Genomic DNA, 23,536 nt, shown 5'->3' on the forward strand with positions numbered 1-23,536 from the left:
GCATGTGCCAGAGCTCTTCTCCTGTCTCTCATCAAAACATGCAACCTTTCTGAGCCTGTTTTTCATCTCTAAAATTGCAAGAAAATGCATAATTCACGGATTTGTTGTGCAGACTGAGAGATAAAGCCCAGCAGAGCCTCGTCTAATGCAGGGTGTCAAAATGCATATAGTCCAAAGTATCCTTGTGTTACCCCGGATTACCTCTCTACACTAGAATTGCATCCAGCATGCTGAGATGTCCAGCCTGTACGTGAGACATTTCTGTTCGTCCTCCAGATCCATTCTCTCCCCATTCCCAGCCCTCCGTGTTCCCCAGAGACTGACTGCATTACTAGGCTGCATTGCCATTGCCTCAGTCAGTGGGAGGCATGAGCAGGAAGTAAGTGGGAGGGAAGAGCGTGAGGTCAGGATTTTATTTCTCTGTTCCCTCCCCACCATTGGAGGCTCCAGCTGATGTCAGGCAGTCCTGTCCTTTCCCACATCTCTTTTAGGCTTTGGAAACTTCCCTCCCTCTAGAATCCTCAGACCAAGAGTTGTTAATGATCACTGATGTTGCCAGTCTGGGAGCTTTACATTGTCATTTCCTTTAACACTGCCCATAGATCAGTAGTTCTTTTATTATAAACTATCTTTCACTACCCATGTACACATTCTTGTAGTTTCCTGGGACCCGGATTGATAAGCCCTGGAGACCCACCTGGGAACTGAAATGAGTGATCTTGTATCTCCTTGAGTGGACAGGCAGGCAGAATTGCCCACACTCGGTCAGTGGAAAATTGACTTGCTCTTTCTATTGTTGCTGAGAGTGTACCATGTATGATGTGATGGTCGGAATTGGCACAGGGTTCTTTCAGTCACCACTGTTGTGCAAGTACGGAGTGTGGTTGAATCATAATGGGTTATTCTGGCTCCCTTTCTGCACCTGTTTCATCCCGGGTTCTAGCCCAGTAACTACAGCAGCCATCTCTCCAAGGTGATTGTGTTTCATTTCTCCAACTTGGCCAGAAGCTCTTTGAGGTCATGGACCTTGGTCATTCTTATTTAGGAAAGAAATCAATGGTTAGCCCCTTTCCCTTTTTCCTAACCTGTGGAATGTTCAAATTTGAGTAAAACTAGTAATAGATATTTGATAATCTTAGATCACTCTATTTGTATTTTCTCATTGTAGGTTCTTATCAGAAACATTCAAAGAATAAGAATACTAATCAGCCATCATTTACTGAGCACTCCTTGCTCTAGGCAACATCATGAGTATTTTTCACACATTATTTCATTTAATTCTTCCTATACCCTAAGAGGGAGAGATTTTCACCGTTATTTTACAGGTAAGGCAAGTGAATTTGCAATGGGCTAAGTAATAAGCATTAAACCTCCAGTTCGAGAAGAGTGCTCCTACAGAAGTTTCTCACAGTGTATACTCTTCACTTTCCCACAATAAGCATTAAAAGTTAAAAATTTTAGGGGCGCCTGGGTGGCGCAGTCGGTTAAGCGTCCGACTTCAGCCAGGTCACGATCTCGCGGTCCGTGAGTTCGAGCCCCGCGTCGGGCTCTGGGCCGATGGCTCGGAGCCTGGAGCCTGTTTCCGATTCTGTGTCTCCCTCTCTCTCTGCCCCTCCCCCGTTCATGCTCTGTCTCTCTCTGTCCCAAAAATAAATAAAAAACGTTGAAAAAAAAAAAATTAAAAAAAAAAAAAAAAGTTAAAAATTTTAATTCCCTGAATGAACCTGTAGAGATTGAATACCATCTCCAATATGCTTTGAATCCAATGACTCTCACTTACGTCAACTGTCAAATTTATTCCATCTGGAAGAGATTAAGAACTCAGAGGCTTTTCTAGAGGAAATAGCTTGTTTGTTTTTAAGCGCTGAGATTCTAGAGTGAATGGATCAAGAGGGATAGGGCATGATGAGGCTGTGCCAGACATTCTGCAGCAAAGAGGAAAAAGAACACACACAGAGTAGAAGAGGGCGCAGGACCTTCTGAGAGAAGAGGCACATATTGGAGCAAAGTAAAAGTGGATTTTTTTAAGAGTGATACCAGGGGAAGGCATGGCTGGGACTTTTTCAGGAAGGAGGGTGTTCTTCCATCATTAGAGGCTTTGTGTGGAACTCCCTCCCCACTGTAGGTGGCTTTGTCTTGAAATGTAGAGACGAGTCCAAGAGGTGTAGTTGCTATGCTGTTTTTCTTGCTTATTTACTAAATGGAAACATCCCTACTTAATTATAGTCTCTTCACACAGAGCTGAGGAGTGTAAGCAAAGGCATTGTTCCGCCAAATGAAAACAGCACTGAATTGACAGAAAGCATTTATTAATTTCAGAGCCCCTGACAAAAGAGTCTTTCAGACCAGAAAGAAAGAAAATCCAGATATTTTTAACTGTATTAAAGTTCAATTTGTAGTTAAACTTTTGAAGCTTAATACACATAAAATACACATATCCTGAGTGTGCAGCTCAATAAATTTTCACAAGCTTCACACACTTAGGGAAACCACCACCACCCAAATAGTACTTTTCAAAGATTGTCCTCTGTAGCCTACTATAATTTAACATCCTAAACAAAATTGATTTTTATCAGTGTTAGCATTCGTTAGAATATAACATTTCTTTTGAAGAAATTAAACTTCTTTGGCTTTTATGTGTTTCACCTGTCACCTGAATGCCACCTCCTGTCCCCAGATACTTGGAATTGGTTCTTCTGGTTAGTTTGGACTGTTGCCCAACCTGATGAGGATTGACAAGAGTCAACAAGCGTCTACTCTCATGGTGTGTGTATGTACCTATGTGTATTGCTTGTTCACTGCTACTTGGTGCCAGGCTATTTGCTAGCTGCTTTTATAGATTAGCTCTAATTTTTATAACCCCATTGACGTAAGCATTATTATCTTTATGACCTGCAAGAGGAAATTTAGGATCGTAGAGCCCAACCACAGCTTGGAAATCACAGTTCAGAGATTCAAACCCAGGGTTGCTTCTCATTGCCACTGTCTCTGGAACCATTTGTGTTCATAGGCAGGAACAGAGGAGGAGGTAATCAACCGGATCACTCCTAGATGCCTTTCTTCCCTTTCATTATCTATATACTTCTACTAACTCTTTTATGGTATTTATCTACCTTGCATATAGGTTTTAATTTAATTTTAATAAGCTTCCCACTGACATCCAATTTAAGGTCAAGGGCTGTGTCTTTTCATTTCTGCATCTCCTGGGACATAGAAGATGCTCAATAAATATTTATTGAACTAATGAATGAATAAGTGAAATGACCAAAGTAGTGATTTTTTAACAGCTCTATTGAGATGTAACTCGCCTACTGTACAAATGATCCATTTAAAGTATACAATTTAATAGTTTTTAGTATATTCACAGATATGTGCAACCGTAACCACAATTTTAGAACATTTTCATCACTTCATTAACTCTTAGCTATCATTTCCCTGGCCTTTCATCTATCCCTACGCAACCACTGGTTTACTTTGTGTCCCTGTAGCTTTTTCTGTTCTGAACATCTCACGTGAGTGGAATGATACAGTACGTGGTCTTCTGTGACTGTCCTCTTTCATTTGTCATGTTTTCAAGGTTTATCCCTATTGTAGCATGTATCAATATGTCCTTCCTTTCTGCAACCAAATAGTATTCCATTGTGTCCACGTATGACATTTTCAGTTTTATCAGTTGACAGATATTTGGTTTGTTTCTGCTTTTTGGCAGTAATGAATAATGCTGCTGTGAACATTTGTGTACCAAGTTTTTCCGTGGACATATGTTTTCATTTCTCCTGGACATAGAGAAGTAGAATGGCTGGATCGCGTAGTAGCTTTGTGTCTAGTGGTTTGAGGAACTGAGATGTTTTCGGAAGTGGCCGTACATCTTCCATTCCCACCAACAGCTTATGAGGCCTCCAGTTTCCCCACATCCTTGCAAACAACTTATCATTATCTGACTTTTTGATTCTTGCCTACTAGAGGGTATGAAGTGATAGCTCATTGTGGTTTTGTTTGCAGTTCCTGAGGACCAATGGTGCCTAGCATCTTTCTATACGGTTATTGACCATTGGTATATCTTTTTTTGTCTATGAAGATCATTAGTCCACTTTGAAATTGGGTTATTTGTCTTTTCATTTTTGAGCTTTAAGTCAAGTTTTTATATGGATTCAAGTTAGCTAACATATAGTGTAGTATTGATTTCAGGAGTTGAATTTAGTGATTCATCACTTACAATACCCAATGCTCATCCCAACAAGGGCCCTCCTTAATGCCCATTACTCATTTAGCCCACCCCTCCCCACCTCCCCTAAGTGTTCTTTATGTATTCTGGATGCAAATGCATTGTCAGTCATATGCTTTGCAAATATTTTCTCCCATTCTGTGAGTTATCTTTTCACATGCTGGCTGGTGTCTTTGAAGCACAAGAGTTGTAAATGTTAATATCCAGTTCATCTATTTTTTTCTTTTGTCACTGGTGCTTTTGGTATCCTAAGAATCCTTTGCCCAATCCCAAGTCACGAAGATTTACCCTTATGTTTTCTTATAAAAATTTTATGGTTTTAACTCTTCTACTTAGGTCTTTAATATATTTTGAGTTATATTTTTCTACAGAGTATGGGGTAAGGGTCCAGCCTCTTTTTTTTTTCTTTTTTTGCACGTGGCTGTCTAATCATCTCAGCATAATTTGTTGGAAAAATGATTCTTTCTGATTGGGTGGCCTTGGAACCCTTGTTAAAAATCAGTTGACCACCAATTTAAGGAGAAAAACAGATGAACATAGGGAAAAGGGAGAAAAAAAAAAGAGAAAGAGGCAAAATGTAAGAGACTCTTAACTGTAGAGAACAAACAGGGTTGATGGAGGGAGGTGGATGGGGGGGATGGGCTAGACAGGTGATGGGCATCAAGGAGGGCACTTGTGATGAGCACTGGGTGTTGTATGTAGGTGATGAATCACTATATTCTACTCTTGAAACTGATATTACACTATACGTTAACTACAATTTACATAAAAACTTGAAACAAAAACCACAAAATCAGTTGACCACAGGTGTATTAAAGCAGTGATTTTTAAATCTGTTTCAAGAGTGGAGTCTTATGATTGTCCAATGTAAGATCTCGCTTGAAAAATGAGAGCAGAGACTGTTTTTTCTCCTCTTTCACACCACTTCCACAAATATACAGGACAACGTTGTCCTACTGTCACCTGGCTCATTAACCTGCACAAAAGTAGTATCCACTTCTCATTGTGTTCAGTTTTTTTTTTTTATCACTTTCTTACTTTTGTGCAGTATATTTATTTTCCCTAGTTGGTGTTGTCCTCAATTTTTCTTCACTACTTCATCTGCTTCCCTTAAACTTCTTTCTTTACCCCTTTTCTTTCTTTGTCTTTGGCCTCAAATGCTTCTATTTTCCAATAATTATGGAAGCGTCCAAACTAAATAATAACCATTCCCTTAAAAGGAGCCTTTATGGTATGTTTTAGAACTAAGCTTCCCCTGACAGTTGTTTAAAAAGGCTCACAGGGGGCGCCTGGATGGCGCAGTCGGTTAAGCATCCGACTTCAGCCAGGTCACGATCTCGCGGTCCGTGAGTTCGAGCCCCGCGTCAGGCTCTGGGCTGACGGCTCGGAGCCTGGAGCCTGTTTACGATTCTGTGTCTCCCTCTCTCTCTCTCTGCCCCTCCCCCGTTCATGCTCTGTCTCTCTCTGTCCCAAAAATAAATAAAAAACGTTGAAAAAAAAAAATTAAAAAAAAAAAAAAAAAGGCTCACAGAAGTTGGAATTTTTTTGAATTCATTGTAAAAGTGCTCAGTTTCTCTCCTTCTTGTGTAATTTTGCAGTTAGGAAACCATGGCTGAATGTGGCCATTTAGGACTGTGGTCTTACAGTTGCACTCGTATCTGTCTAAAGCTGACTTAGGTTCTGAAAATGTTTACTGCAGTAACACTAAAAACCATGGGCAATGTGAAAATTACAACTCAGGTTCCAGAATATCAGTCTCTTCAGAGCATAAAATCATCACGAAAAAGTTCTAGTTTTTCTTCCATCAGATTTTAGGATAGCAAGCAAAGAGGAAGGGATTTCACCTTTCAAAGGCAAATAACTTTCTCTATTTCTGTCGCTTGTGATATTTTTAGTTTTTAGTCGGTTGAATAACAAATATTTGTTGAGCACTTAATGTATATGCCTTCCCTAGGCTCAGTTTGGTTTTTGTTTGTTTGTTTGTTTTCTTTTTTAAGAAATAAAAGCATTTAAGACATGGTGTCTTATCTTTCAGAAGCTTCTAGCTTAGCTTGAGTGCATTAAAAATCCAATGGATATATAAACCATGGTATTGACTTTAAGTTCGAATCAGAGAGAGATCTGCCTGGATTGTGCTTTAGTTGGGATACTTTCAAAGAAGGGTTAGTATTTAATCCAGCCCTTTAAAAGAGCTCCACTGTGTCATTTAGCCCCTAGTGCAAATGAGAACCAGTGACCTTTTTGTCCTTTCCTTCAGGTTGGTGTAGTCCCTCATCTGTGCACAGGACTGCTCCCGAGGAATCGGGGCTGGACTTTAACCCCCCTTTTTACCTGAAGCCAGGTTTCCTTGTACCTGAACAAAGTACAAGTGATGCAAGTGAATGACCCGTTCACTGTATCACTGTGCAATGAACACCTCCCCTGCCTCCTTTTGAAGAGTAGAGAATGGAGAAATAGATTTCTCCAGAGAAAGAGAGCAGGGGAGATGTCAAGGAGTAGCATGAGTAAGAAAAAAGATGAAAGTCAGTATGTTTAATTCAGTGTGTAATATGGAGACAAGTTAAGGATAGTAAAAGGTAATGTGTTGGCAAAGAATGGGAAATGCTGCTTTTCCTTTCTTTCCCTCACCCTTTCTAATAGGTAATGTTTTTACTCAAAAATATTAACTAAACAGCTTTCTGTGTACTCGTTCCAAACCTAATTATTATGAAAACTATGTCAATTTATCTGTATGACATCTGTTCTATAGATAATAGCATAGCACATAAGAATACCAATGCTCATGGAAGCATTTCTTCCTTATTAATACGTTCTTGCTAATCACAGAAGTCAATGTTATACATTCAAACTAAATGTTGGGAGAATACATCTAAGTATATTATTAATACATTGGGAACTACTTTATTATATTAGATATTAATATAAGCATTTTGTCAGAAATGAGCCATCTGGTTAAACAAGACTTAGCCTCAATATAATTTCTTTATTGATAACATTTTTCCCCAGTTACAAAAATAGTGTATACTCTTTGGGGAATAATTTGAGTAATAGAGAATTCCATTAAGAAAAGGAAAATCATTCACAAACTACCCCCAGGAGTCTTAATATTTGGGTGAGTTAATTTTTAATTTTTAATGGTTATCGCGTATAGAGTTACATATTTTGCCTTTCAAAGTAATTTATCATTATATTAACACACGCCTTTTTAAAAAGCTATCTCTCTATCTCTCTAAATCCTAAACCACCTTTTTGGCCACATAATGCATATGGGTCATTGTGAATCTCCGTAGCTTGTCCCCTTGAGTACCATTTACGTATGTTCTCATGTTATAGAGGGCCCTTCAACTATTTTGATTTTTTTTTCCATGCACAAGGAGATCGTTATCAGCTTATTTCTATTTCTGTACTGGCCCCTAAATGTAGCAGTTCCTTCCATTGTAATGCTGCCTTCCCCCTGGCTTAAAGTCAGTCTGGGAAATCTGACTCAGATATATATCCAGGAAAGGTGGAAATCAAACTCACATGCACGATCAAAATCTGTTGAGTGCATGCTTACGGGAGGCAAGTATTGTTGGTGCCTAGCACCATATTTGGTATATGGCTTTATGTCATGATTACAGGCCATAACGGGACAATTTTGACGAAAAATGAATATGTTCTATAAAATGTAAGTTTCTGAGCATCGTATACACTCCTGATTACTTATTAAAATAGAGTTGTTATTCTTGTCTAGAGAAATGCACACAGAATCTTAATTCATTTTGTCACAAAGGGGTTTGATTTTATCAAATAGTGGCTTCATCTAGAAAACTTTTATCATCATCACCATCACCACCATCATCATCACCATCATCATCATCATCATCATCATCATGGCTAAACTGTATTCAGTGTTTAGGGGGCAGCTGGCACAATGACTGAAGTATTTATGCATTATCACACTCATATTGCACAACTCCCCAAGTTGTCACTGTCATTACCCCCAGTATACACATGGGGAAGCAGGGTCATGCGGCTAACACGTATGCAGAGTTAGGATTTAAGGCTGGATTTGCCTTTAATCTCATGCTTTCAAAACTACCCTACACTTTAAGTAAAGTAAAAACTAATAAATAAACGAGGAAGAGATAAGACAAAACTGTGAATGAGCTACAAATATTGAAATTGCCTTTCAGCTAGTAAATAAAAATAAACCAGTGTGGTACCTACTCTCCAAGATGGTTCCAAATATACGTGCATGTTGCTCTTCCCATGACGAGGTGCTGCATGTATCCCCTCCCCTTGAGTCTGGCCTGAATCTGATGACTTTATAAATATAATTCAGGGCAGTTGACATTCTGTGACTTCAGAACCTAGGCATGAAGAAGGCCCGGCAGGGTTGATTGATTTTTGATGAGTGCCATTGTAATTCAACAGGGAACAAATGATCTTTCAACAAATAGTGTTGGAATGACTGGAGAGCCACATGCAAAAGAATGAAGTTGGACCCCAGCCCCATGCCTTATAGAAGAATGAACTCAGAATGGATTATGGAACTAGATGTAAGGACTCACACTGTAAAACTCTTAGAAGACATAGAAACAGATAAATATTCACGGGCTTGGGCTGGGCAGTGGTTTCTTAGTCGTGACACCAAACACACAAGTGACAAAAAGAGAAAAAGGGATGATTTGGACTCCTTCAAAATTAAAAGCTTTTGGTTACAAACAATACCATCGAGAAAATGCAAAGACAACCCACAGAATGGGAGAAAACATTTGCAAATCACCTGTCTGATAATGGACTTGCATCCAGAATATAAAAAAGACACTTACCATTCAATAATAAAAAGACAAGCTAATTTTCAAAATGAACAAAGGGTTTGAATAGACATATTCCCTGAGAATATATACAAGTGGACAATAAGCACATGCAAACATGCTTAATACCATTAATCATCAGGGAAATGCAAATCAAAACCACAGCGAGACACCACACCCACTAGGATGGTCCTAATGAAAAAGAATGGATGATAACAAATGTTAGCCAGGAGGTAGAGAAATTGGACCCCTCGCACGTTACTGGTGGGAATGAAAGTGGTGCAGCCACTAGGACAACAGTCGGGCAGTTTTCCAGAAAGTGAAACGGAGCTACCACCTGACTCAGCGACTCCACTGCTAGATGTGTATCCAAGAGAAATGAAAACATGTCTCTGCACAAAAACTTGTGTGTGGATGTTCACAGCAGCATTATTCATAAGAACCCAAAATGGAAACCATCCAGATTCCATCAACTGATGAATGGATAAACAGAATATAGTCTATCCAAAAAAAAGAAGAAGAAGAAGAAGAAGAAGAAGAAGAAGAAGAAGAAGAAGAAGAAGAAGAAGAAGAAGAAGAAGAAGGAGAAGAAGGAGAAGAATATAGTCTATCCATACAATGGAATATTATTTGGCAATAGTAATTGTGGAAGGGATGGAAATACTAACACATGCTACAGCATGCATGAACCTTGAAAACATTATATTAAATGAAATATAATTGGGGGATAGCTTGCTATCTAGCAAAACATCATTGGAATAAGTGGTAAGCCAAACTCTTGCCTTAACACTAGGACAATGTATTAGTAGTAAAATCAGGGCGCTTGGCTGGCTCATCCAGTTAAGCCGCTGACTCTTGATTTCAGCTCAGGTCATGATCTCACAGTTCATGAGTTCCAGCCCTGCATTGGGCTCTGTGCTGACAGTGTGGAACCTGCTTGGGATTCTCTCATCCTCTAGCTCTGCCCTTCCCCTGCTCATTCTCTCTCTCTCTCTCTCTCTCTCTCTCTCTCAAAATAAACAGTAAAAAAAAATCCCATGAGAGGCTTTATCTTAAAGAGAGGAACCTATATAGGGACATTAGTTGATTTTAAAGAGAAATGAGGAAGAACTAAGGCTGGTGGGGTATGTTTTAAATGGCAAGCTGAACCAGTGCGGGCAGACCAGCCAACAGTCTCTTTTCTAAAGCTCATATTGGCGACAGCGGCTCACCAGTCACTTGTCCAGAGGCCGCTGGCTACTAAGCAGGAGCTCTAGAGGCCTGGCAGATCATGTTTCTGATTACAAGAAGTGACACAAGTAAACCCTATCCACTTGTCCTCTCCACACCCTGAAAGGAAAATTGTGGAGCTAAAAGGGGACAGAGTGGTATAAAGAGAGAGAAAAGCCAGGCATCTGCAGATGTGCCATAAATGGAGAGTATTGGTAGAGCAGGAACTCTAGATTCACCTCATCTCCACACAGGTTTTATAGGTTAGTTTTTGTTGTTGTTGTTGTTGGTCTGTATTTCTTTTCATAGTTTGACTAGAGTCAGGGACTATATGGTCATTCCACAGAATTTAGGACTCCATGCTAAATCAAACCTTCTGTATCAGATAATGGCTTGGCAAGAATTATATTTAATCTAGATTATGTCTTTTTTTTAAGTTTATTTATTTATTTTTGAGAGAGAGAGAGCAGGGGAGGGGCAGAGAGATAGGGAGACAGAGGATTGGAAGCAGGCTCTGCACTGACAGAGAATTTGACGTGGGGCTTGAACCCATGTACTGAGATAATACCTGAGCCGAAGTCTGACGCTTACCTGACTGAGCCACCCAGGTGCCCCTAGATTATGTCTTTTTTAAAAAAGTAAATATGACACGTAATATTGTGCTAATTTAAAGTGTGTAGTGTGTTACTTTAGTACATTTATATATCATAATATGATTACAGACATAGTGATAGTTGTCATACTACATAATTCTAGTATAATATTATTGTCTGTATTCATTATACAGTGCATTAGCTCTCTATGACTTATTTGCTACTTGTTACAAGTTTGTACCCTTAAATAGCATCAGTCTTATCCATCTCCCCCCACCCAATCCCCTGGTGAACCACTCTCTTTTTTATAGATTTCACTTTTTAGATTCCACATACAAGTTATATTATACAATACTTGTCTTCCTCTGTCTGACTTACCTCACTTAGCATAATGTACTAAAGGTCCATCCTTGAGTACATTGTTGTTGCAAATGGGAGGGTATCTACCTTTCTCATAGCTAAATACTATTCCATTGTATATATGTACCCCATCTTTTTTATCTGTTCATGTCTTGTTGGTCATTTGGGTTGTTTTCATAACTTAGCTATTGTAAATAATGCTGTGGTAAACATGAGAGGGAAGATATTTGTTCAAAATCCTGTTTTCATTTCCTTTGAATATATACCCAGAAGTGGAATTGATGAATTATAACGTTGATCTATTTTTAATTTTTTGAGGAACCTCCATATTGTTTTCCATACCATTTGGGCCCATTTACATTCCCACCAACAATATAAAAGGGTTCCCTTTTCATCACATCCTCACTACCACCTGTTGTCTCCTGTCTCTTTGACGATAGCTAAAGGGGTCATTTTTAATACTCTAGGGTAAAGATGTACAGTAAGGGAATGCATAGAAATGAGTTTTATTTATTCACTCAGCGTATACTTTTTGAGGATCTTTTATATTAGGAAAGAACCATGCACCACATAGACAAGGACACTCATCTCAAAAAACTTAGATGAGTGGATGATTCCCCTAGGGCTCGAAAGGCCTTGCAGGGAATTATGGGAGTCTTTCACAGTGGCACATGGTCCAGATCTGTGGGATCAGAGAAGACTTCTTAGAGGAAATGATGTCTAAAACTGGAAAACTGAGGAGACTAGCTTTCCTCTATTTTCATGCCACAATATCTTATTTGAGAGCCAAAATAAATGAAGAAATGGTGGCATTCCTAATTTGGACATGCACGTGAGCCCTTCAGGGATCTTTTCTAGATTCTCATCTGTCCTTTTCATCTTCTTCGAAGGGCTTGGTCATTAAAATATTAGGCATAATTCTTATTGCTCATCCCAACTCAGCTGTTACTAACCCTGGGAAGGCAGCCCAGGAGCTTTTTCTAAGGATGGATTGAAACACAGAAGAGGATTGACTTGGAAAAGGGTCTAAATAAAAAGATTTTTTCAAGATTTTGTTACATGCTGAGCAAGAAGGATTTTTTTATGAGTTCTGTTAGATGCTAATAGCTTTTATAAATACTCTTAATATAAAAGCATACACTTATATACGTGGAACTTCTCTTTCCAAAGATTTTTGATGATGATAGCAATTCAAGGAAGGAGGTAGAACAGGCATTATCTTCCTCATTTAATATGGGGACACAGAAGCAGTGAGAAACTACGTCATTAGTTTGTGGCAGAGCTGTGCGGGGCCCCCCAATCCTGTGCCCTGCCATGGCTTTCATATGATAGGACTCTGAAGAATCTGCTGCAAAGACTGGAGGGAGCACCAAGGAGTTTCCCTTGTCATTTCATAGCTGTGGGGCACAAGTTCATCCTGCGTGGGGTAGGCATGTAGGCACAGTGATTGGTTAAGTAGTGTAACCCTTGGGATATACCTTGCCTTTTGGTACCATAAAACTGTTTTATTCACACTCATATATGATTCTCACAATCATGGGTGAAGATAGCATTATACTCTCGAGGAAAAGGAGGCTGAAACCAAGCAAAGTGGCTTGTTTTACATCTTACAGCTAAGTGATTCTGAATAAACTGAAGTCTTCAAATTGCTAGCCTGGTGTCCTTTCCACAGCAGATTGGGGCTCCAAGTCTGAAAAGCACGGAAAATGCACATCCTATGAATGGACATTCAGGTATGGAGGTTCAGTTACCCCCAAAGGAAATGATTTATAAACATGTATCATGTGCTTCTTTGCATGACCTTAATCAAATTTCCTACCCACAACACTGAATGCTGCCATACAGTTTTTTCTCATTTGGATGCAAATTATGTTTTGTAAATTCAGATATAATTGACACATAATATTGTATTAGAGAATTACATTTTTCTCAAGTGGGTGAAGAAGGGGTTGGATTACAGTGGTCTCTAAGGTTTCTTCCTGCTCTAGAATGAAATGGTACAATTTGTGTTGCATATTATTGTTAGTTTGAAAAGAAATGAGGATTTTTGAAAGAAAGATGTAGAAGACAGGAAATTTATCAGAAATAGTTTTAAAGAGGAAAATGACACAATGATTTTGGCATTTTATGGAGTTCCATTTTTCATTGAACAAAGTGCTATGGGCAAACATGGACCCTACCCTATTGGACCTTATAGTTGAATAGGGGAGGTAGTCTTGAATCTGGTAATCACATAGACTTTACAGGGAACGATGAGATGACCTAATGGAGACCTCAGAATAGCCGAGATACAAAGGATAAGGAGTCAAACAAGCTTAAGGAGTAGAAGAGTGACAGGGAAAAGTAGCGGAGAGCATTCCAACTGCAAGAATAACATATTCAAAGGTCCTGTGGTAGATGGAGTATGATATGTTTGAGGAGCTATAATAAGGCTCTTTCTGAAGCAGACAGAGGTCAGAGGTGAAAATGGTCTGAAGGGCGTACACGGGAAGGATCGGGCATGCATTAGAGACCATATAAACGATTTCAATCTTTAACTTAAAAGCAACGAGAAACCTTTGAAGTGTGTCTTCAACAGCAGTAGGACATTATCAAGTTTGAGTTTTAAAAAGATAATTTTAATTGCTGTGTTTGGACTTAGATGCTTGAGCTGGGTTGAGAACAAGAGTGAGTACATAGTAGAGTCAAATTAAAAAACGACTTAATTAGGTTAAAGGTGTTGGTGTTTGGGCTAAGGAAATGGCAGCGCCAGAGAAGGGAAGAGCTAGACATACACGAGCACGATTTGGGACATAAAATTCACAATTTATACTGACTGGGTGGGTGGATGCCACCTTTTTTCCCGGTGGGATGACAGAAGCACCACTGGCACAGGACCAGGTTTGGGAGAAGAACAGGAGTTCAGTTCTGGGCTTGTTGGTTTTGAGGTATCTTTGAAAGGCCTGTGTGGATACAAAGGTCTGGAGTTGGGAATATCGGCCTGATCTAGAGACATAAATTTGGGAATCCTGGGGGGCGTGGATGGCAGTTAAAACCTTTCCCTGAGTGACTATGGAATGAGAAAAGAGGTATTTGGAGGAACTGAATCTCAAGAGATTCCAGCCTTCAAAGTCCAGGGAGATGAGGAGCCAACGCAAAGGTAGCTGAGAAAGAGGTAAAGAGCTGAGAAAGAGCTGAGAACAGAGGGACGGGACGGGAGGGAAAACAGGAGAGCGTGATGCCCTTCTGGACGAGGGAAATGGTCAGTCGCATCTAATGGCATGCGATTAATGTCAACCAAAATGGGGGCCTACAAGGTGCCCATCATGTGTGGTTGCAAGGGAGAATGCTGTGGCCCCGTGGGAGCTATTTCGGAGTGTAGTGAGGACAGAAGCGAGGGGAGTTGGAGGATGCTGGAGAGGGAGGTGTGAGAAACAGTTTCTGTGGGGAGGGGGTGTTGTGAAGGAATGGCTGACATCAGTTCGGTCTACTGTAACAAAAACCGTAGACCGGGTGACTTAATAGACTCTTATGTCTCACAGCTGGGAGGCAGGGAAGTCAAGACCAGGGTGCCAGCAGTTCTGCTGTCTGGTGAGAGTCCGCTCCTTGGTGTGCAGACGGTCTCCTGTTGCCTCATCAAGAAAGAAGGGGGAAGCAAACTCTGTCTCTTCTTGCAAGGGCAGTAATCCCATCATGGGGGCTCCACCCTCACGAAATAATGACTTCCCAAAGGTTCCAGCTCCCAGTGCCATCACACTGGGCATTCTCGTGTCAATATGTGAATTTTGAGGGAACACAAACGTTCGGTCTCCAGCGGTCATCTTATTGGCTCAATGATATGGGAAACCGAATACTTGCTTTAGGAAAGAAATACTAGCCTTTTTAGAAAGGTGGGATGGGGCTTGGTCAGTAAATTATAACTCCTTTTCAAGGTGGCTAAACTGCATGCCATGTGCTATGTGGGTTTTAGATTACATTTCCAGTTTTTTCCCGTTTTTCTTTCTTTTTTTTTTTTTAATATATTTTTTAAGTAATCTCTACACCCAACGTGGGGCTTGAACTTATAACCCTGAGGTCAAGAGTCAACATGCTCTACTAATGCAGCCAGCCAGGCACACCACGAGTCTATTTTTTTTTTTAAGAGAGAAAGAGAGTGTGTGAATGAGTAAGGGAGGGGCAGAGAGAGAGAGAGAGAGGGAGAATCCCAAACAGGCCCCACACCCAGCAAGGAGCCCACCATGGGGCCCGATCCCGCCACCCTGGGATCATGACCTAAGCTAAAATCAAAAGTCAGAGGCTCAACCAACTGAGCCACTCGTCATCCCCCCCACCTTTTTTTTTTCTTAATTACCAAGAGAAAATGCACCTATTCAGTCCTGAAGCAGAACCTTCTCTTAGAAGTTACATGTGTAACAGCACATGACAGCCACATCTGTCTGTCTAATAACTTTGCTGTGATACGTCACAGAAGCCTGTGATACAGGATTTCAAATGAACTACTTTCCTTCCGTGTAGGTTTATTTTTCTTCCCTTCCTTCCTCCCAGGCTGATGAGCCCTGAAAACACACTCCTGCAACCCAGGGAAGAGGAAGGGGTCAAGTATGAGCGCACCTTCATGGCGTCTGAATTCCTGGACTGGCTGGTGCAGGAAGGCGAGGCCACCACAAGGAAGGAGGCCGAACAGCTGTGTCACCGGCTCATGGAGCACGGCATCATACAGCATGGTGAGCACATGGGTCAGCTCTTGCCGAGGTAACAGACAACCCAGAGACCTTGTGACTTTTACAACAACGAGCATTTATTTCTCACTCGTGGGTCTGTAAGTCAGCTGTGCCTCTGCATGGGGTTGGGGTCGGCTCGGCTTGTCTCCAAACTGGGCTCAAGTTCAGCTGGGCTGGCCCCGCATCCTCATTCTGGGACCCCGGCTGAAGGAACATCTACTCTTTGGGATATAGTGTTTTCAGAGAGGAGGGCAGAAGCTAAAGAGGGGAGGCAGATTCTTACAGTGTCTCCAAAAACTTCTGTTCAGATGTGATTTGACATCCCCAACTCCCACATCCAGTCGGCTACAGCAAGCCATCTGGTCCAGTCCAGATGGGAAGTTGATGCTTCTCACAAAGTTGGTTGCGAGAGGAGAATGAATATTTGCTGAACCACAGTACAAGCTGTGACAATGAAGAGGTGATCCAAAAGGCCTCATAAAAGTTTCACTTTCTGTTTAGGGCTGAATCATAATGATGCCATATAACCTGTTGGTTAAGAACTATATTAGTTATCTATTGCTGCATAAGAAATTACTCCAGAAATTAAAGGTATAAAACAATAGTGACTGTTTGTTACCTCGTAGGGTTCCTTTGGGTCAGGAAGTCGGGAGAGGCTTAGCTGGGTGGTTCTGGGTTGGGAGTCTCTTGTGAGGTTGTGGTCAAGATGTTGGTCAAGGGTTACAGTCGTCTGAAGGTTTGACAGGCTACAGGTTGGCTTCCACGGTGGCTCACATGTGTGCCTAGCAAGTTGGTGCGGGAAGCTGGCAGAAAGTTCCAGTCCAGTGTGTATGGACTTCTTCATGAGGCTGCTTGAAAATTCTCATGACATGGCAGCCCAGCTTCTTGCAGAAGGAGTGATCTAAGAGAGTGCGAGACAGAAACCACCGTGCCTTCCGAGTGAGCCTTGGAAGTCACACACTGTCACTTCTTCAGTGCTCTGCCGGTTACCAGGTTAGCCCTATTCGGTGTGAGAGAAGACTGTGTAAGGGTGTGAATCTCAGGAGGCCAGGATCACTAGAGCCATCCTGGAGGCTGCCTCTCACAAAAACATAGGCTCTGGAATCCCAGCTGCACTAGTTACAGCTACTTGCCTTCTCTCATCTGTAAGATGGGGATATCTACACAGGCGATTGTAGGAGTAAATGGGGTAGCTGTAAAGCACTCAGTTCAGTGTCCTGTTCTTAATAAGCACTCATTTAATGTAGTAGCATAAAGTATAAGCTCTAAACAGTGAGGACAGGGCTAGGAACCAGACAGGCACATCAGCCTCCAACTCGCTATGAAAGGCAATACTTGAGTTATTCCTGCTGTGAACTCCCCTAGCCCTGCTTCTGCACAGGCCTAGGATTTCTATCTCAAGGTTAGGAATATAATAACGGAATTATAGAGATGAAAGGCCCTTTCAAACTTAATTGGAGCAGGGTTTTACAACCGCAGATTGCAACCCTTTAGTGGGCTGTGAGATAAACTTAGCCATTGCCAGCATTACTTCTACTTCAAGTATGGTCTGGGGACCCGAAGTGTCGCCCGGGAACATGGTAGAAACACGGAATCTCTGGTTCTACCAAGTGCTGCTGAATCTAGCCTACATTTTCACGTGATCCCCAAGTGGTTTGAATGCACATTAATGTTTGAGATGCAGTGGACTGGATTTAACTAGAACAGAAAATATCAGAGCGTGTTTTATCTAGTGAGGTTATGCATTGCTTTGTAAAACTTTGATTTCAGCTAGATAGTTGTATAAACATATGGACATATTCATGTGTGTATTGATTTGCCACATAAAAATTGTCACTGCGCACTGGCGTCAAGTATTTTGAAAGCCACTGACCTAGAGGCATTCCTAAGAGAGGCCCTCAAGCCACTGTTTTCCAGGATGGTTTCTCCTTGCAATGCTGCCACGATTGAACTCATAGCTGTTTGTTGATGGCCTCATATGTCTGCTGATGTGCTAAGCTCACTGACAGTAAGAAGCTGAATAGAGGGAAGAGTGCCAGTGTGGCCTCTGGCTTTAGACAGCTTAGTCTTGTTCGAACTGAAAGATGGATCTAAAAGCAATTAGCAAACAATAGAAGGTGTACTTTTAATTTTGTTTATTTGTCTATTTTATACTCTGTGCTGGGCACTATTCTAATGATGTCACAAATATTAACTTATTTAAACAGGCAGATATCCTTTTTGTTATTTAAAAAAAATCTTTTTTAACATTTTAATTTATTTTTGAGAGACAGAGAGACAGAGCGTGAGCTGGGGAGGGACAGAGAGAGCGGGAGACACAGAATCCGAACCAGGCTCCAGGCTCTGAGCTGTCGGCACAGAGTCCCACGCGGGGCTGGAACCCACCAACCGTGAGATCATGACTCGAGCTGAAGTCGGACGCCTAACCGACTGAGCCACCCAGGCGCCCCAGATATTCTTTTTGTTATTGTTGCTAAGTGTATTTTATTGTGGAAAGAACACCTAACATGAAATCAATCTTCTTAACAAACTTCTAAGTGCACAATATAATATTGTTGGCCATAGGGCAGGTGTTCTTATTTTCTCCATTTTACAGGAAAGGAAACCAAACCACCAATAGATTAAATAGTTTGTCTGAGGCCACTCAGATAGTAAGGTCCAAATGGGTATTTGCCAGTAAGTGTGAACTCAGAGTTTTAGTTGGAGTGTGGGGCTTTCCACAGTGAAAAACAGTGCATTTGGGTTAGAGTTAGTTCTGTCGTCTTTGCTACAGACAGAAAACTTGGTGATACCAAGTTCCATACACAAATGGCCTCTTACACTACAGTTCACTGGCTGATACTATAACATCTTCAGAGAGAGGACAGAGGATGCCACACATTGTTTCCAAATGATTTCCAAAGAGTGAGCATTACACTTCAACTATGGTGTAATTTTGTGATGCTATAAACACAAACACCCTGAAGTTGCAATGTGAAGGATAAAATAAGGCATCACTGTTGGCAAATCTTAACCCCCAAAGTTTGCTTTCCGTGGTTTCAGGAGGATTGCATATTCTCTGTCTGTAGACATCAGAGTTTCCAAGGAAGTTCTAGTTTTCCTAATACAGCAATTCATTGCTAGATTACAGGTTCTAACTTTGAGTTATGAAAATATGGCTACCACGTATGTGTATGTTAGAGCTAATGATAAATGCCAGTTAGTGTCTTAAGCAAAGCTCTGAATTCTCTAGCTAATAATTAACTTCACAGGTTAAACATTAAAGAAGGTCAGACGTTAGGCTTTGAGCAGAAGGTTTCTAGATAAAGGTGGTTCCCTAGACTGAAACCAGTAGGCATAAAAATCAGGCCCACTTACGAAATTCTAACCATTTATGAAGGGTGAATGATGCTGTGTAACCCAGAAGGAACTTGTTAGATGCGTCATTAGCTTACAAGCATATGTATGTGTATATATGTGTCTGTGTGTATATACACACATGCAGGCATATATGTCCATATTTATACAAATGTATGTAAGTTGACCACATAGCTACATATTTATCCAGCTTTTCCATTTATTAAGGTTTACCGTATATCAGGCACTGGGCTAAATACTTTATAGATTTTAATATGTTGTATACTTAATATGTATGTGTTTCACACATAGGACACACACATATATATATAATCTTATTAAAATCTAGCAGCAATTCTGTGACATTGTTGTTATTAATATTATAGTTTTCCAGGGGAAAAAAGCATAAGTTCAAAGCCTTTAAGGTATTTTCCCAAGGCTGCATAGCTAACGAGTAGCTACTAGGTGTTGTGCCTTATTCAGATGTTTTCCTTGGCCCAGGAGGTAGTAACTGGGTGTGGCCACCTACAGTGGGATGAACACTGTCTTGGGAGGGAGACAGACAGGAATTAGATCCCAGTTCCTCCATCTACTGAGTAGCCATGTTGACATCTCAATTCTTCCATTCTTTGGGTTTTTAGATTTATGAAATTAGAATTCTATACCATTGAAAGCTATGTTTTCATTTTGGGTGGGGGGGAGATCATATGACCACCCACATGTTCCAAAAGGACTCAACATATAGTTGGATTCATGGCTAAAACTTATCAGAATGAAAGGACACAGAGAAGGATCATCCAGGGAAAAAGACACATCCGATGTTATCGGGAGAAATCCAGACACAGCTTTCCTGTCCTCCCTCCCAGGGCCACACAGACCTGGCTCCTTCCTCCAGCAGGGACATACACTAACACATGTGCAATGTCTCTGCCCAGGGGAGCCCATTTGAGACACAGAATACGAGGTTTTTGTTGGGGGTTGCTCACGGAGGTACACTCCGCCTGCTTGGCCAGCCACAACTCTCAGCATTGCAGACTCCCAGTAGTAAAACACGTATTCTCCATAAATCATAGTGTTCGTACAAACAATGTAGGCAGGCTGGCAGAGCAGAATTCAGGTCCCCAGGTGGGTAAAGTTGCCTTATCGTGAAGTTACCTAGGGAACCTTCCAAAAGCCAAGTTCCCAGATGCTAGTCACAGGCCAGGCCCCCAGGCGAGCCCTTCTGTATCAGGGCTGCTATGGTAACCCTCCTCCCCGCTCAGAGCTGCCGTGGAGGTTACATAATAGCGGTTGGCCAAAGCTTTCCACAGGGCGTCTACTTCTTATGGCCCCCAAATGCCTGCTATGGTAGGCGATCTGGTCCATTGTAAATAACAGTTAGCATTTATAGAGCCCCTACCACGTGCCAGCCACTGTTGTAACCACTCTACTCATTTACTCACTTACTCCTCTCGAGTTAGGTATCATAATTATTCTCCTTTTAAAGATAAGGTTAAGAAACTTGCTGAAGACAAGAGCTAGTAAATGGTAGACTCAGCATTCAAATCCAGGCAATCTGGCTCTTCATCAGCAACGACGACTGAACACCGGTTATAAGCTCCACTAGGTGAGGAAGAAAATTCCTCAACTTGTATTGCATCAGCTCACACGGCCTGGCACATGTCTTAACCATAAAAATTGCTGGTTCATAAAATACACGATTCCCATGCCCCAAACAATGACCAGGTGCCTGGAGATGTTTGTATAACCTTCGCAAAATGCCGCGAACGCGTTTCTCTGCTCGCATAAAGTATCTCCCTCAACTGCCTTAGCTGCTCTCCGGCTCTCTTTTCCTTACATGGAGGGGGATAGAAAGCAGATAATCACACGGGTAAATTGTTCACAGCTGCAGCAGATGACCCTGGATAATCAGGCTACTGCTGTTCTGTCCAGGCGTATAATTTCCTCTTTTAAAGATTTAGTCAGAGCTCTTCAACAATTTCAACACTTCATCAAGCCCTCTTTCTTTTTCTTTTGTTTTAAGAATATATTTATATAACATTTTGCAATTCCCAAAGTGGTTTTATGTATATTAGCCTTTTAATCCTCCCAGCTGCTCGGGGGTAGTTGTGATTATCCCATTCTGCAGCGGAAGACAGTAACTGAGACGTTGAGTCTGACAGCCATGGAGAGAGAGCTTGGAACCTGCCACCCAGGAAGCTAGATGCCAGAGCCAGACAGGAATTAGCCCCATCTTACCAGTAATTACGATCACTGACAAGAGTTCAGCCTGAGCCTGGAATAGCCTGCCTAAAGAAAGGATGAAAGAGAGAGAGAGAGAGAGAAGGATGGGAGAAAGGGAAGAAAAATGGCCCTGATGATTGAGGCTGAAGGCAAGATTGCAACTGGCCCAAGACTGAGTGATACTGCGGAAAAGAAAAGTATTCTGACAGAACACTAAGGAGGACTTGCCCCAAGACTATTTGCAATAGGAGTATTGCAGTGGTGAAGGGAGATGGGGCCAAACTCTGAATACTGCGAGGACAGAACGAAGGGGTCAGGAGATGGAAATTTATTAATAGGAGACATCAAGCGTAGAGAGATTCTTTTCTTCTTTTTTCTCTTTTCATTTCTTTTCTTTTGAGAGAGAGAGAGAAAGAGATGGGGAGAGGCAGAGGAGGAGAGAGAATCTTAAGCAGGCTCCATGCCCAGTGCGGAGGCTGACACGGGGGCTCGATCTCCTAACAGTGTGATCATGACCTGAGCTGAAATCAAGAGTCAGACGCTTAATCGACTGAGCCACCCAGGCAGGCACCCCTAAGGGGATTCTTGCTAAACCAGTTTATGAGAATTCTTAAGGAAGGTAGGCCAACAACTTACAAGCAAAGATGGAAGAGGAGAAATTTGGTCAAATATCAAGAGTGATTGAATATCGAGGGTGGGAGGGGGTGGTTCTCACCAGACTGACTTAGGAGGATTCTTTAAGACTGGGCTGGGCAAGCCAAAGACAGGATGGGGGCCAAGGTCAAGGCCTAATAGTCAGGAGAATCTGACTATAGAGTCAGAAAAGGAGAGAGTCTCTGTCAATAGCAACCTACCATTGCTGGCCTACCCTCCCTTCCTGTCCATCAAGACTCTCCTACTCACGTTCTCTTACTTTTGGCCTTTGGTAACTTCTTGCTACCAACAAGAAGATTTTTGTATTACAGATGGCATCCAGTCAGTATCTTCATCTTTCTTTACCCTTAACTAGAATGTTCAGTGCTTTGAGTACAGAGAATTGGTTTTCTCTGTGTCCCCAGTGGCTTGGCATTGGTATATTGACTATTCAGTAAAAAAAAAAAAAGAAGAAGAAGAAAGAAAGAAAGAAAGAAAGAAAGAAAGAAAGAAAGAAAGAAAGAAAGAAAAAAAAGTGTTAAATGAATGGATGGCAGTAGTGACCACTTATTGAAACCTTACCATTTGCTGGGCACAGTGCTGAGTATTTATACCAGCTAGCGTTCTTTCAGTATAAGCAGCCCCAATCATTATTTGCTTTAAACATAGGCGGAGCTAGCTGACAGTTAAAGGAAACAGTGAAAAACCAGATGCCTGGAGAAGTACTAGAGCAGCTCTTGGGGATCCACTCGCCAGGAACTAGTGACGAAAGGGCCATCCCTTCCAGCCACCTAGAGCCAGGAAATTAGCTCCATGCTAAACCCTAGGGAGTGACTCTGATTGGCTGAACCCGGGTCACCTGCCCACATCTTGACCCTAGATGGGCAGAACCCTTTGACTGACAGACTCACCAGGTAGGGGAGGGATGCTTTAGGTAGGCACAAGTGATAGACTGTTCTTTACTGGTGTTAGTTCATTTCATCCTCTACCCTATCAGTGCACTTGGTATTGTTATTCCTGTTGTTTTAGATGACAGTATACAGTATTTGGCACTAGTATAATCATTCTTAGCTCTTTCATGTTAAGCTTTGAATAGGAACAAAAATACTGCTTGGAGAGAATATTTTCTCAGTCCACTTTCAATAATTATTTCAAGCACAATCTTTATCAACAGCCGTCATCTAATAAAATTGTTTTACCTTCTCAATTTAGAATCTCTGGGAATTATCCCACTGTGCCTTCTGATATGCTTTGGCTCCGTTTCACTTTTTATTGTAGCTGAATCCAAAGCAAGAAGAAACGTGTACACAGCCATAATGTTGTTGCAGTGTAAACATAAGGGAGCAAGGTTGCTTGGGAAAGTCAAGGGCTGATACATTGGCACACATTAAAGTGTTGATTTTGGTTAAAGGAAAACAGGTCTTGTAGCTACACCAGGACTTAACTATTAGAAAGTGT

At 41.3% G+C, this 23,536-nt stretch overlaps 1 protein-coding gene across 1 annotated transcript in view; it reads left to right on the top strand.

The window, feature by feature from the left end:
• The window catches only part of DEPTOR (DEP domain containing MTOR interacting protein), a 135,234-nt gene that overhangs the window by 53,776 nt on the left and 57,922 nt on the right, over window positions 1-23,536 (top strand). The window contains exon 4 of the mRNA XM_058698922.1: window positions 15,711-15,889. Coding sequence (XP_058554905.1) covers window positions 15,711-15,889 — 179 coding nt within the window. The remainder of the gene's footprint in view (window positions 1-15,710; window positions 15,890-23,536) is intronic.

Source organism: Neofelis nebulosa, chromosome 14 (assembly GCF_028018385.1).
Source record: "Neofelis nebulosa isolate mNeoNeb1 chromosome 14, mNeoNeb1.pri, whole genome shotgun sequence".
Classification (NCBI taxonomy): Eukaryota; Metazoa; Chordata; class Mammalia; order Carnivora; family Felidae; genus Neofelis; species Neofelis nebulosa.